The sequence below is a fragment of the Choloepus didactylus genome, chromosome 1, assembly GCF_015220235.1.
Source record: "Choloepus didactylus isolate mChoDid1 chromosome 1, mChoDid1.pri, whole genome shotgun sequence".
In the NCBI taxonomy this organism is placed as follows: domain Eukaryota; kingdom Metazoa; phylum Chordata; class Mammalia; order Pilosa; family Megalonychidae; genus Choloepus; species Choloepus didactylus.
In genome coordinates this window covers 58,339,562-58,354,616 of record NC_051307.1, presented here as the reverse complement: position 1 = coordinate 58,354,616, position 15,055 = coordinate 58,339,562, and the positions used below count along the sequence as shown (strand labels likewise).

The following is a 15,055-nucleotide window of genomic DNA, read 5'->3' as shown; positions in this document are numbered from 1 at the left end:
TAAGTTTCTTAAAGCTGAAATTTATTTTTTACTTTTTAAACTTTTTATTTTGATTTAATTTCACTCATGCATTAACTCTCCATTTCCTTTCTCTTCTACTCTTGGTAAGCCATACTCTACTTTCTGTTTCTGTGTGTTTGTATATAGCTATTTTATATAAGTAGAATCGTACAATATCTGTCCCTTTGTGTCTGACTTATTTCGCTTAATGATGTCTTCAAGGTTTATCCATGAAATGGCATGTATCAGGACTTCATTCCATTTTAAGGCTAATATTCTGTTGTATGTGTATACCACATTTTGTATATCCGTTCATCTACTGATGGACATTTGGGTTGCTTACACATTTTGGCTGTTGTGAATAATGCTGCTACAAGCGTTGGTGTACAAATATCTGCTGAAGTCCCTGCTGCAGTTCTTTTGGGTATATACCTAACAGTGGGATTGCCAGGTCGTATTGTGGGTCTATGCTTAACTTTTGAGGAACCACCAAACTGATTTCCACAGAGCCTGCACCATTTTAAATTCCCACCATCACTGTATGAGGGTTTCTATTTCTCTGCATCCTTGCCACGCTTAATATATTTCATTTTTTAGAAACATAGTAGCCATTCTAGTGGGTGTGAGCTGATAATCTTGTGGTTTTGACTTGCATTTCCTTAATGGCTGATGATGTTAAACATCTTTTTATGTACTTATTGGGCATTTATATATCTTCTTTGGAGAAATGTCTATTCAAGCCCTTTGCCCCATTTTTCATGCAATTTTATTGACATATATTCACACTGCATAGAAACCATTTGAAGTATGTAATCACTGATTCACAGTATCATCGCATGGTTGTGCATACAGCTCCATGATCAAATTTAGAACATTTTCATAACTCTAGAAAGAAAACAAAAATAAAAAAGAAAACCCTAATTCTCCCATATAACCCTTATCCCCCCATGTTATTAACCCATAGTGTTGGTATGGTACATTTGTTAACTGTTGATGAAAGAGTATTAACATATTACTATTAACTATAGTCCATAGTTTGCAATAGGTACATTTTTTCCAATATACCCTTCTATTATTAACTCCTTATAATAGTGTCATATACCTGCTCTAGTTCATGAAAGAACAGTTTTATATTTGTCTAGTTAATCAAGGATATTATCCACCACAAGATTCACTGTGTTATACATTCCCATGTTTTAACCTCCAGCTTTCCATCTGGTGACATATATGACTCTAAACTTCCCCTTTCCACCACATTCACACACCATTCAACACTAATAATTATCATCACAATAACATGTTACCGTCACCTCTGTCCATTTCCAAACATTTAAGCTCACCATAGTTAAACATTCTGCACATATTGAATGACTGCTCCCTGTTCTTTGGCCTCTTTCTATATCCTGGTAACCTGTATTCTATATTTTACATCTATGAGTTTACAACTATTATAATTAGTTCATATCAGTGAGATCATATAGTATTTGTACTTTTGTGCTACAATGAAAGAGGACCCCTACCTCATGCCCTATACAAAATATTAACCCAATGTGAATCAAAGATCTAAATATAAGAGTTAGTTAGTATCATAAAATCCCTAGAAGAAAACTTAGGGAAACATTTTCAAGACCTAGTGATAGGATGTAGCTTCTCAGACCTTACACCCAAAACAAAGCAGTGAAAGAAAAAATAGATAAATGGGAACTCCTCAAGAGTGATCACTTCTTTGCCTCAAAGGACTTTGCTAAAAAGGTGAAGAGGCAGCCGACTCAATGGGAGAGAATATCTGGAAACCATGTGTCTGATAAAGGTTTGATATCCAGTATATATAAAGAAATCCTACAACTTAAAAACAGAAGCACAAAAAACCCAATAGTAAAATGGGCAAAAGATATGAATAGATATTTTTCCAAAGAGGAAATACAAATGTCTAAAAAGCACATGAGAAGATGTTCATCTTTGGTTAGCTATTAGGAAAATGCAAATCAAAACCACGAGATATCATCTCACACCTATAAGAATGGCTGTTATTAAACAAATAGGAAACTACAAATGTTGGAGAGGATGTGGAGAAATCAGAACACTTTTTCACTGCTGGTGGGAATATAAAATGGTACAGTCACTGTGAAGACAATTTGGTGGTTCCTCAGAAAAACTCAAATACTGAGTTGCCCTACAATACCATTGATTTTTTTTTTTATTGCGATTGTTCACAAACCATACAATTATCCGAAGATCCCAAGTGTACAATCAGTTGCCCATGGTACCATCGTACAGCTGTGCATCCATCACCACAATTAATTTTGTTTTCAATTTTTAGAACATTTTCATTACTCTAGAAAAGAAATAAAAACAAAAAAAGGAAACGCATATCCTCCCATACCCCCAACCTCCCCCCTCCATTATTGATTCATAGTTTTGGTATAGTACATTTGTTACTGTTAATGAAAGAATGTTAAAATACTACTAACTGTAGTATGTTGTTTGCAATAGGTATATATTTTTTTCCTATATGCCCATCTGTTATTAACCTCTAGTTATAGTGTCATACATTTGTTCTAGTTCATGAGAGAGATTTCTAATATTTGTATAATTGATCATGGACATTGTCCACCAGAAGATTCACTGTTTTATACGTTCCCATCTTTTAACCTCCAACTTTCCTTCTGGTGACATACGTGACTCTGAGCTTACCCTTTCCACCACCTCCACACACCATTAGCACTGTTAGTTATTCTCACAACGTGCTACCGTCACCTCTGTCCATTTCCAAACATTTAAGTTCACCCTAGTTGAACATTCTGCTCATAAAAAACAACCACTCTCCATTCTTTAGCCTCATTCTATATCCTGGTAACTTACATTTCATGTCTATGAGTTTATGTATTATAATTAGTTCATATCAGTGAGACCCTGCAATATTTGTCCTTATGTGTCTGTTTACTTTCACTCAATATAGTGCCCTCAAGGTTTCTTCATCAACCCATCTTTTCTTAAGACGGTTTTGTTCACACACCATACATTCTATCCTAAGTAAACAATCGTTGTTTCCCTATATAGTCACATATTTATGTATTCAGGACCATCACCACTATCTATATAAGGACATCTCCTTTTCTTCCACAAAGGAGGAGAAAGAGTCAAAGAAGATAGAGGAACAAGAAAAGAAAAAAGAAAGAGAGAAAAAAATGACAGCTAGAAAGCAACTAAAGGAAAGACAGCATTAAACTAAAGTAGAATAGTCAGACAACATTACCAATGCCAGGAGTCCCATACCCTTCCTCCATGCCCCCTCCCTGTATGCATTTAGCTTTGGTATATTGCCTTTGTTATATCAAAGGAAGCATAATACAATGTTTCTGTTAATTATAGTCTCTAATTTGCATTGATTGTATTTTCCCCCCAATCCCACCCTATTTTTAACACCTTGCAATGTTGACATTCATTTGTTCTACCTCGTGTAAAAACATAGTTGTCCTTTTATTACAGTCACTGAGCACTGTAGGTTTCACTGAGTTATACAGTCCTAGTCTTTATCTTTTGTTCTGGTGTCCCACATGGTCCTAACCTTCCTCTTTCAACCATGCGGACAGTCATCTTTGTTTAGTGTACTTACATTGGTGTGCTACTATCTCCCAAAATTGGTTTCCAAACCTCTCACTCCTATCTTTTCCTTTCTATCTGCAGTGCTTCCTTTAGTGTTTCCTGTAGAGCAGGTATCTGGTTCACAAACTCTGTCATTGTCTGTTTTTCAGAGAATACTTTAAGCTCTCCCTCATATTTGAAGGACAGTTTTGCCAGATACAGGATTCTTGGTTGGTGGTTTTTCTCTTTCAGTATCTTAAATATACCACCCCACTTCCTTCTTGCCTCCATGGTCTCTATTGAGACTTACCAAGCGTCCTTTGTATGTGATGGATCGCTTTTCTCTTGCTGCTTCCAGGATTCTCTCTTTGTATTTGACATTTGATAATCTGATTATTAAGTGTCTTGGCATAGACCTATTCAGATCTATGCTGTTTGGGGTAGGGTGCACTTCTTGGATCTGTAATTTTGTGTCTTTCATAAGAGATGGGAAATTTTCATTGATTATTTCCTCTATTATTGCTTCTGCCCCTTTTCTCTTCTCTTCTCCTTCTGAGACACCATTGACATGTACATTCCTGCATTTTGTTTTGCCCTTAAGTTCCCTGAGATGTTGCTCATGTTTTTCCATTCTTTTCCCTATCTGTTCTTTTGTGTGTAGGCTTTCAGGTGCCTTGTTCTCCAGTTCCTGAGTGTTTTTTTCTGCCTCTTGAGATCTGCTGTTGTATGTTTCCATTGTGTCTTTCATCTCTTGTGTTGCGCCTTTCATTTCCATAGATTCTGCCAGTTGTTTTTTCGAACTTTCCATTTCTACCTTCTGTGTGCTCAGTGTTTTCATTATAAGCTTCATCTCTTTTGCCATATCTTCTCTAAACTTTTTGAATTGATTTAGCATTAGTTGTTTAAATTCCTGTATCTCAGTTGAAGTGTAAGTTTGTTCCTTTGATTGCACCCCACCTCTTTCCTCTTAGAGAAGATATGCCCCCTAGTATTTGAATAGTTTCTCTGCCTGTGCTATCTCCACCCTTGTCTGGGTCAGAGCTCTGGGAACTGAAAATGGCTGAGGCTTTCCCCACTGAATCAAAAAAGGGACATAAAGCCCCCTTCAGGGCCAGTCCGCGGACACCCAAGGTGAGTCGTCTCCAAAAGCCTCTGTCTTCTTCTTGGGGATTTGTGCCTTGTATTGAGCAGTCCATGTTTGTTTATTAAAACCCCAGTTGAAGCTCAGCTGAGCTATATTCGCTTTCTTGGAGAGAGCTGCTCTCTAGTACCACAAGGCTTTGCAGGTTGGGCCATGGGGGGAGGGGCGTCCTAGCTTGGATCCACAGTTTTTACTTACAGAATAGTGCCATCTGGGCCTGGGTCTGTATTTCTCAGCGAAAACAGGGCCTGGGTACCTGTGCAGGGGGGGCAGAGCAATTCCTGTCAGCCTGGGATAGGGTCTGGAGAGTTCCCCTGCACTTTCTAGCCTGCCTGGCAGATGGCGCTATTCAGTGACTTGATCATCCTCAGAAGCTGTTTACCTGCTGAAGCCCCTGCAGCTTCTGACTGGGGAGGTGGGGGAGAGGGTGCTGAAACTGCAGGTTCCTGTGCCCTCACTTTGCCGGCTAAAATCTGGCTCAATGTGGGGGCTATGAAGCCCACATTACTTGTGGTGGAGGACTCCCCCAGCTGCCCCAGTCTGCAACCAGTCCCCCAGGCAAGGTTCGGGCCTCCAGCTGCCATTTCCCTCAGGGGAGGGGGATGGGCACCAGGACACAGGGCTGGAAACACTCTCTGTCCACATTTTCTCAGAGTCTTCATCCCTTGCTGACCTGGGCCTTGAAATGTCCTCTCCTGTCCCCTGGGTCCCCAGGCAGTTGATTTGGGTAGTTTCTGCCTGGCTACTTGCTACTTTTAGGAAAGATTTTGCAGTTCCCTTCCTGATCAATTTTGGAAATTCTTCCTCGCTGCCCTTTTGTATTCCACCCACCTCTGGCTTAAGTCCTGCCATGGGTCCCTGTGGCCTTGGGTCTCTGTGTGTGGATATAGGTGGGGATCTGTCTGACTGCTGTGAGAGATTTTATAGTCTGTGTCCCTGGTGGGAGGTGGGAGGGATCCCAGCTGCTGCCTCTGGGACCGAGCTGCATAGGACCAAGTGAGGCGGAGAGGAGAGGACCAGCCAGTCTCCTTCTCCTTCCAGGACAGAATTTTCCTACCTGATACTTTTCTCTGTCTTTGATTCAGTGTTTGTGGGATCTTTCTCCAGTCTATACCTTCCTCCAGAGTTCTGAACAAGTGAGAATTGTCTTTTTTTTTTTTTTTTTTTTTTTTTTTTTTTGCTGAATCTCTGGGGAGAAGTTTTCAGAAGCTGTTTACATTGCCAGGTTGATAATGTTACCTCTTGCCCCATTTTTAATTGGATTGTTTGTCTTTTTGGTTTTGAGTTGTAGGAGTTCTTTATATATTCTGGATATCAAAACCTTATCACACATATGATTTCCAAATATTTTCTCCCATTCTGTAGGTCATCTTTTTATTTTCTTGATAATGCCCTCATGTACACAAAAGCTTTTAGTTTTGATGAAGTCCAATTTTTTTTTTTCTTTCTTGTGCTTTCAGTGTAAAGTCTTAGAAGTTATTGCCTAATGCAAGGTCCTGCAGATATTTCTCTGTTTTCCTCAAGGAGTTTTATAATTTTAAGCTTTTATATTTAGATTGTGATCCATTTTGAGTTCATTTTTGTGTATGGTATTAGGTAGGGGTCCACTTTCATTCTTTTGCATATGGATATCTAGTTTTCCCAGCATCATTTGTGGAAGAGACTTTAAAGCTAATACTTCTTGTGTCCCTACTTCAGGCTCGTGCTCTTAACTATTGTGCTAGACTGTTTCCTGTAGTTGCAGAAGGGCAGTAAGCAGCACTCAAGATTCCCTCTTCTCCCTTTAGGCAACTATTGTATAACAAAACCTGTGGTTGGAGTGGGGGTAGGTAGCTCAAGACAGGTGATGTGGGGAGAATATTTCATTCCAGTCCACCTACTTGGAGAGAGAAGGGGGACAGGGTTGATGAAGCTCAGCTGCTGAAGAAAGTGACATATTTTAAGGTTCAAGTGAAGGGTTACCTAGTTTTTAACCATTGATCAAAACATTTATTGAGTCTTTGTTATTTGTTAGATTCTTTGCTAGGTTATGCTTTGGAGAATTCTAGATGGATAAGATATAGAACCTGCCCGGAAGAGCTCAGAAACTATTAGGGGTGGGAGGACTGGCAGGTGAAATAATAATTATAATACAACCACGCTCCCCTCATTGCCTCAAGAGCTTTGAATACAATATCTCCTTTAGTCCTCAAAATAATCCTGGATGGAGTGGAGCTATTACCTCCATTTTACAGAAAAAGATACTGAGGCTTCAGGGAATTAAGTAATTTACATGGGTTACCAGCTAGTGAGTAAAGATGCAGCATCTTGACTCTGAAGCTCCTACTGTTAACCACTGCACAGTTCAATGGGTAGAAAGGGAAGGAGTAGACTTCCTAGGCACAAATTTTCACCTTCTTGATTCCTGAATCAAAGAAGGCATTTTCTTGTGTATCTGATCTCAGTTTGTGAATCAAGTCCGGGTACTGAGTTCCTCTTGTGGATTGTGTTTTACAGTTATAGGGTCACGGACACAGCAAAGTTGGATTAGCTGGAGACCCGTGAGCCCAGCATACAGACTGCCCATAGGGTCACTAAGTAGTGGCTTCTAGAATGGAGAACTGAAACTCAAAGCTTGTCTTTGTCTTCTTAAAACATAGAGGAATGAGAAGGTATGCTCTGTAATAACTACCCTGCCCTCTTTTTCTTCCTTTAGCCAGGTGATTTGCTGTACTTTCCCCGAGGGACCATTCATCAAGCGGATACACCTCCACGGCTGGCCCACTCTACTCATGTGACCATCAGCACCTACCAGAACAAGTAAACACACTGCCTCCCAGCCTAGCATCCCAGGACAGCTCTGAGTTGTGGCCCACAGCTGCCTCATTCAGGAGGGACTTGAGGGAGTTGGCCACTACTTGTCCCCACTTCTCCAAGGCTTTTGATCTCCTTTGCTGACTTCCATATTCTATTAGTGTCCCATCTGTGTAATTGACCCATCTGGACTAGCTCCTAGGAATGTTGTGAACCTGACTCTATATAGAATACTGGGAGTTGCTCAAATAAAGTATCCTATAGTTTGGAAAGGAAGAACTGTAACTACAGATATGTCACTGTGTTAGTGATGCCAGGCTGGGCTCTTAGTCTCCTGTAAGGTTTCTACTTTTTACAGTCCATGAAATTAAAGAAGGAAATTCATTCTGGAACAGTGTGAGCTGAAATGTGCTGAAAACAGGTCCAACTAAAACTGGGAGGCAGTGCTGTGTGAGTTATTTCTTAATAGCAGCAACCTTGTTAGTCTAAGTCACATTTTAGAAACACTAGTCATTAATTTATTCAGCAAGCAAGTTCTAGAGCCTGTCCAAGTATGCTGGGAATGCAAGCATTGTATTGACAGGGCTTTTGAAAGAAGTTAAACTTCGGAAGTGGTGGTGAGAGGGAAGATAGAAATGTACATAGTTACCAGTGTGATGAATTCTATCATACGTTTGTAGAGGAGCCACTTGGAACAGAAAGGAAGGCACTTAAATAATCTGGGGCATCAGGAAAGAGTTTAGAAATGACACTAAAGCTCAGTCTTAAAGGAGGAGTAATTTGGGGTGGTCAGGAGGTCAGGGTAGGAAAGGATGTTCCATGCCCAGGGGACAGTATGATTTTCTGCTTTTGAAACCATAACTTGCAAAACAGGTTAGTAAGCATACCTCTGCTTTCTCATCTGGCTTCTCAAAGTTAAAAAACAACCCTGTATTTAACAGGCTACCTGGAGGAGGTCAGCTGAAGTTAGTGGTACCTGCCCACAAGCAGAAGGACAAACCTTACATTAGATTTCCATTATGAAAAATGCCCTTGTCACTGTGGCTCGTTAGGTTCCTTGCATGGTGAAGGGTAGAAAGGAATAAGAAGGCTAGCCCAGTAAGACCAGGGGCAATTGAGGGAGGGAATCATAGGAACTGTGGCTGGGCTGGGCTGCAGAGAAGTTGGAATCAGAATTCATTCTGGATTTGAGACAGCTCTGGACCTCAGCAGCCACATTTGTTTGGCCCTGTGAACATCTGTAGGTCCTCCATTAACGTTACTGAGCTACTTCCTCTTTTCCTAATTCTCTAGGTTTAGTCTTTCCGTTTCTCTTACAGCCACCAACTGGTTGTCTACTAATTGGTTTTTTCTCTTTCCTTTTTTCTTCCTAAGCTTTGGCTCATAATAAGCCATCATTAGTTGCTCCTCGCACCTCCTTCTCATTGAACTTATTAGCTTTTGCTTCTGTTCTTCACTGCCTGTCTTGCTTTCTATTTCCCAGTCCTAAGAGTGAAAGTCCTATTGGTTTCCTCTGGGTCAGTGATTGAAAAAGGGCTCTGTGATCCATATGTCAGCCAGGCTAACGTGATGTCTTTGTCAGTGATGCTGGAGCTAAAGTGAGGAACATTTACTCGAGGACCATTGTTCCTTGCTATTACTGTGCTTTGAGTCTTGTTCTCCTTTAGGTACTGTTACCTGTTGATGTAAGCACTGTTCCTAATGGCTCTCGAGTGTGGTGGTAGAACAGTTGGGATAGCAGCAGGTTGATTTGGCTTTAAGTGAACCCCTCAAGGAATGTTTGTCCTACATTTTGTAAGGTTCAGAATCTATTCTGACTCTTAGAAGAGCACAGAGCACATGACTTCCACTGCTACATTACTTCCACCCAAAACCCTGAAATGGAAGAAGCTTACTTTGTGTTGTTGAAAACCTGCGTGTGACCTCCACATTGAAGTTCAATAAAAATGTGAAGTTGGATGTAACATTAATTTGTAACACAAGGCCGCAAGGTAGTAGATGTCTTTGGGAAAGTGTTTCCAATGTGGCTTTTGTCCTTTGTTACTTTTCTGGGAGGGAAGCATAAAAGTGTTAATTTTTCTTACTGAGGGAGAAGCAAAAGTCATACTGTGAATTTCCATTTTGCACATAGCTGGCAATTTAAAATCCACTGGTGACACTGAGGAAAATTTTGAACAGCTAAGAAATGTTTAAAGAGAGCAACCCCACAGAGTGCGTTTCTTAACTTTGGCACACATTGAGAAATAAGCCAATTCTAAATCCCCCACAGAAAGGAAAGAACTGAACACTGACTATCATCCCTAGATGCCGTTTTTGGCCACTGGCTTCTACCTTCTACCCCAGTAAAATCATTACTGGAGTTTAACAAGTTGCAAAAATCAGTCATTTTGAAATTGTTTGATCATGGTGGATATTTAACTGACAAACCATGTCCCTCTTTTATAGGGATAAAGTATGTAAAGGAAAATGTAATGTTTAACTGTTTGGATAATTACTCAGTCCAGGGATATTGCTGTTACCCTAAATGTATCTTTTTTGGATTTATTGTACATTAATTTTTTTCTAGTTTCTGTAATAATTGAGTGTTACGTTTCCTAGGAAGCTCTATTCCTAGATATTTGTATTATAGTTTGAAACATAAGAAAAGTTTGGTCTTCTAGACTTCCAGTTTTATGAGAGAATATAAGTAATTCTTTAGGCTCTCTAGAGAAATCATGAGTAAAAACTAGCTTCCCATATTTAACTTTCTAAATGACTGGGAACAGGAAGGGAAGGAGGCAGAGTAGTTGATGAAGGTATTAAGTTTTATGCTGAGTAATATCAAATTGAATTTAAAATACCTGGACAGGGAAGTTGGAAACCAATTCCAACTTAACTTCACCACTAACTGGGCTTTACTAGTAATTAATATTTCATATGTATTTTATATATGTTCTGTTTTTCTCATTGCATGTTGCAGTTCATGGGGAGATTTCCTTTTGGATACCATTTCTGGGCTTGTGTTTGATGCTGCAAAGGAAGATGTCAAGTTACGGGCTGGCATACCCCGGCAACTACTCTTGGTACGGCTTAAAAGCAGGTGGGGTAGAAGCATGGTAGCCACAGCCCAGGCAAGCTGAAGCTGTGACCTACTTCCTAGCCACCCCAAGATCCTTCTCGGATGAGCCAAGCTTGTCTCCTGTGTAGACCTACTGGAGTTCTAGTTTGCAAAACAAGTAGAGTGCTACATGCTACTTGGTGATCTAAAGACCCGATAGTGTTGCAGAAACTGCCACCTTTCTTTATTTCCTGGTGGCAATAGCAGGTACTCTGGGACTACTGACTAGATAAATGGTTGAATAAGTAATGTGGCCATGAGAACTCTAAGTTCAGCACACGTCAGATGACTAGTTAGGAGAGAACCACTGGAGATCCTCGCCATGGTGTATTCTCTGACTTTCCTGTCTGTCCTTGTTTTGCACTTTTAATAAGGGCACTATTTGGCTGCTTTTGAGATAAGTGATTTAATTAAGTGAGCAAAGGTTGCTTTCACTAGCTGAAGCAGTCACTTTAGGACAGAGATTTGCTTTTCAAATGAAGATTGCACTCTGTTTCCAGGGATCCCTCCTTCCAGGCAAAATCCTGAAGAATGATTTTTTTTTTTTTTTCCCCAAACAATAATTTAAGGTAAACAGTAGTTAGAAGGAAATAATGGGATATTGTTCTTAAGGGCCCTGGTTGTCCCTCCCTCCCCACCTCTCTCGGTGTGACAGTGGGTTTGTCTCCTAGATACTTGTGTACTGCACACTACTCTGGAGACTGTGTCTTGGGCAGTAAGTTCTGTTGGGGTCTGTGTCTGGGCTTACTTCTTTGTTTGTAGCAGGTGGAAACCACAACTGTTGCAACAAGATTAAGTGGCTATCTGAGGATGCTTGCAGACCGATTGGAGGGCACCAAAGAACTGCTTTCATCAGACATGAAGAAGGATTTTGTTATGAGCAGACTGCCACCTTACTATGTTGGGGATGGAGCAGAGCTCTTAATGCCAGGTGGACTTTGCTGTTTTCTTCTACGTTGTTAGGGCTAATGTGGGGTATTTGGGAGCTTTACTATGTGGGCTTCTCTTTGAACAGTTGGAAAACATGAAACATTTAGTATTTACCTGTACCTAGATTTATCTTTAGTCTGATATGGTTGTACTAGTTATGCTGCACTCAACCTTTAGAATGCTGCATCTCATAAGTCATTTCCAAAGAACTTGAATCTCAGCATGGTGGGAAATAAAAGCCCTGTCATTTTGGGTAAGAAACATACATATTTATGGGTCATCTGTTATTCACTGTCTTTAGGAAGTTTTAAGAATTTAAGCATTGATATAATCTTGTTGGGATTAAATCGGGGATGACTAAAATGTTGTCATCAGCAAATGAAACATAAAGCCTTAAGGTTATCATCAGCCTTATCCAAATTCTCAGAAACTAATTTATGGAAGGATAATATCGGCTACAGATGACATAACACTTCTGGACAGATGATGACGTTGATATCCTATAGGTAAAGACAACCAAGTCCACACTCCTATTGTCAAACAAAGTTGAGTTTGACTTGTTGCAACAATGCACACCATTGGAAACTATAGGGCATCTCAGTAAGAGGGTATTAGAAAGGACTCATAGGATTTGAGCTTGAGTTGGGTGATTTGGGGGAGGATTCAAGGAAGTAGGGATCTACTGTGGATTAGATGCTGCCAGAAGTTGGGGTGGTTCTGTGATGGGGTATCTTACTAAATCTAGAAGATGGGAGGAATAAAATGAGGGTAAAGCTATAATTGGTAAAAAAGTAACAACAGTCAATCATATTTGCCAGGGTAAGGGGATATTTGGTCATTTTTGTGGTTTGGACAACGTTTTTGTTTTTGTCTTGAGTTCAGACATAAGAATAGATTTTTTCTTGATCTATCACAGACACAGAGTCCTTGTCTGATGTTGGTGTTCTGTGAAACTGCCTATGTTCAACAGAACACCAAGGCCTGCTTTTGGGTCCCAGGCCAGTTTTTGGATGGCTTTTCTCTTAGTCGAGTTGAGTGAAAGTATTATTTATACCAACTTTTTAAAAAAACATTTCTTACCACTTGTGAACCACTGAAATATACAACCTCTGAGGTCTTTACACATTTTTATTGTAGTCTTTAGAGGAAGCTTATAATTTATTTTTGATTGCATCTATTCAAAACACATGTTTTATCAACACATTTTTATTTAGCAGAACTGAGGTCACTGAGTACCAGCTTATGGGACAGAATATTTTATGTAAAATATTCCTTGCCTTAGCCATTGTGGTCAGTAAATTTATGATACCTTGATACCCCACCCAAATGACCCTGTAAAGCTAGTCTGGTTTTAGTGGCTGCTGTTTCATTAAGTTAAATCCAAATTTAGAAAAAACTATATTATTCCTGTGACCTTTATTAGATGGCTGTTATAGGACACTGTTCTTGACCTATATTGAACTGAATAATTTGTCATGGTTATACAAGTAGTAATTGGTGTGATAGTGGAACTTGAATCCACATAGCCCTTCCCTAGAGTACACATCTAGAGAAGGAAGTGGGTAGATGATAGAAACCGGAGAATTGAGAGCATTTTCTGCCAAAGGCACTGTGGCCCTATCTGTATTGTGATAGACATCTTGTTCCGATGGATTATATCTATTTTGATGTGTACTTCTCAACTTATTATCTAATTGTATGTCCGTCTTCGTTATAAGGATGAGGATATAAAGATATAAACCCCTTAAGAATATACACTATACTTTTAATATCACTATAAATGTTGGGTTAAGTGAATACTTGAGTTGGAGAGGGCACCCTGTAAATTGTTAGTAAACATTTTCTTAAATAGTTGCACCTGCAAACAAGTTTGACCCTGCTGGTTTCCATTTATGAAGGATGGCTTTTTATCTCCTCATTTTTCCTAGGTGGAAAGTTACCAAGGTTGGACAGCGTAGTGGGATTGCAGTTTAAAGACCACATTGTCCTCACAGTAGGACCAGATCAGGATCGATCTGTGAGTATCCAAATGTGCAAAGAGGTATCCTGTCTTCTTAGGGTATTTACAGCAGTGGCCTGAGGTTATGAGACTAACAAATGGTCCCTGCCCTTCTCTCCTTTGGGAATCTATCTATTCCAGATCAAATAATGTCCAAATCTCACTCAGCTCCAGTTCCAAAACTTCCTGCCTGTTGGGTGTTTGAGGGCTTGCCCTCATCCCCACAAAATCCTTCCTTTCCCTTGAGTAGCTGTTAATGTCCAGTCTTGCTTCCTATCCTAATCCAGGCCATGTTGACCTTTGCTTAGGTAACTGCAGATTGTGCTGTGTTCATGAGCCTCCCTACCTTGGTCCCCTCTCCAGTCCTCTGCCTGCTGCAGATTTATCTTTACGTGTGGTTTTGGTGATGTTTATTGTTCATAATACATCTTTATACTGTAGAACATAGAGAACAAAATTCAAACTCCATAATCTTGCTGCCTAACCCAGCTATTCCCCAAACTGGCTAACTGATCATAGAATCAACTGAAAAATGTTTTAAAATTAAAACTTCCTGGGTTTCATCTGGTCTGGATTGGAGGCACTGCATTTATGTTTTTATAAAGTGCCCTGTACAATCCTAAGGATTTGGGAACTGTCCCATGCCCTGTAGCTCCACTCTGTTCCTCCTAACCAGCTTTCTTCGGAGGAATCTCATGAATGATCAGGGAGAGGAGAGTCAGGGGTGCTTAGATATCCGCATAACATATTGCTCCACCATCAGGGCCAGACCTGGAGAGGACTGGTATCTATAACCTCCTAGTTATTCTGATAACCTGTCAGTTTGAGGCATTGTATGTCAGGCCAGGGTGTTTCACTTCTCTATGAGGTGACAGGGAGTGACTAATGGTCGTGGGAGAGATGGTAAACTATTCTATGTAGATGGGAGGGTGCAGGGAAATTTTCATAGACCATGAAGCTGGGATTTACTTCTCAAGACTTTATATGCACTCCATGGTGTACAAAAATTGTCATTTATGATACATAGGAATGTAAAAAAAATTTATTTTGATGCAAAAGACAGTGCGGGTATGATTAATGAATAAACAGTGCTTTTCACTCATTAGATCAAGTCCCTGAAGATGCTCTTCCAAGGAACACTCTAGCTGCTTTCTCTTTTTTGTTTTTAAGGACTAAGAGTATGTATTAGGTGCTGTATTCAAATGGTAACTTGTGATGACTGTAATGAAATAATGAAAATATACATAATATAATATATAACATATAATTCTTTTTGCCAAAAGGATTTTTTACAGTCATCAATACATTTATTTCTCTTAAGTACCAAGGATTTATAAGATTTTTCTTGGTGCTGACCTACTGAAAAACCCTACTAGTATTGAAGCTTTAATATTTTGTGGTTGATAATTTTTTTTAAAGGATGAAACTCAAGAAAAGATGGTTTATATCTACCATTCCTTAAAGAACAGGAGAGAGACACACATGATGGGAAATGAGGAGGAAACAGAGG

The 15,055-nt window shown here is 39.8% G+C and overlaps 1 protein-coding gene across 7 annotated transcripts in view; it reads left to right on the top strand.

Moving 5' to 3' along the window:
* RIOX2 (ribosomal oxygenase 2) overlaps positions 1–15,055 on the top strand; it is a 33,962-nt gene that overhangs the window by 13,537 nt on the left and 5,370 nt on the right. For 6 of the 7 annotated variants that reach the window (XM_037834087.1, XM_037834142.1, XM_037834104.1 and 3 more), the window contains exons 5-9: positions 7,422–7,525; positions 10,479–10,581; positions 11,379–11,547; positions 13,475–13,563; positions 14,965–15,054. In XM_037834087.1, the coding sequence (XP_037690015.1) occupies positions 7,422–7,525; positions 10,479–10,581; positions 11,379–11,547; positions 13,475–13,563; positions 14,965–15,054 (555 nt within the window). The remainder of the gene's footprint in view (positions 1–7,421; positions 7,526–10,478; positions 10,582–11,378; positions 11,548–13,474; positions 13,564–14,964; position 15,055) is intronic. The other variant, XM_037834121.1, reaches the window with a different exon arrangement.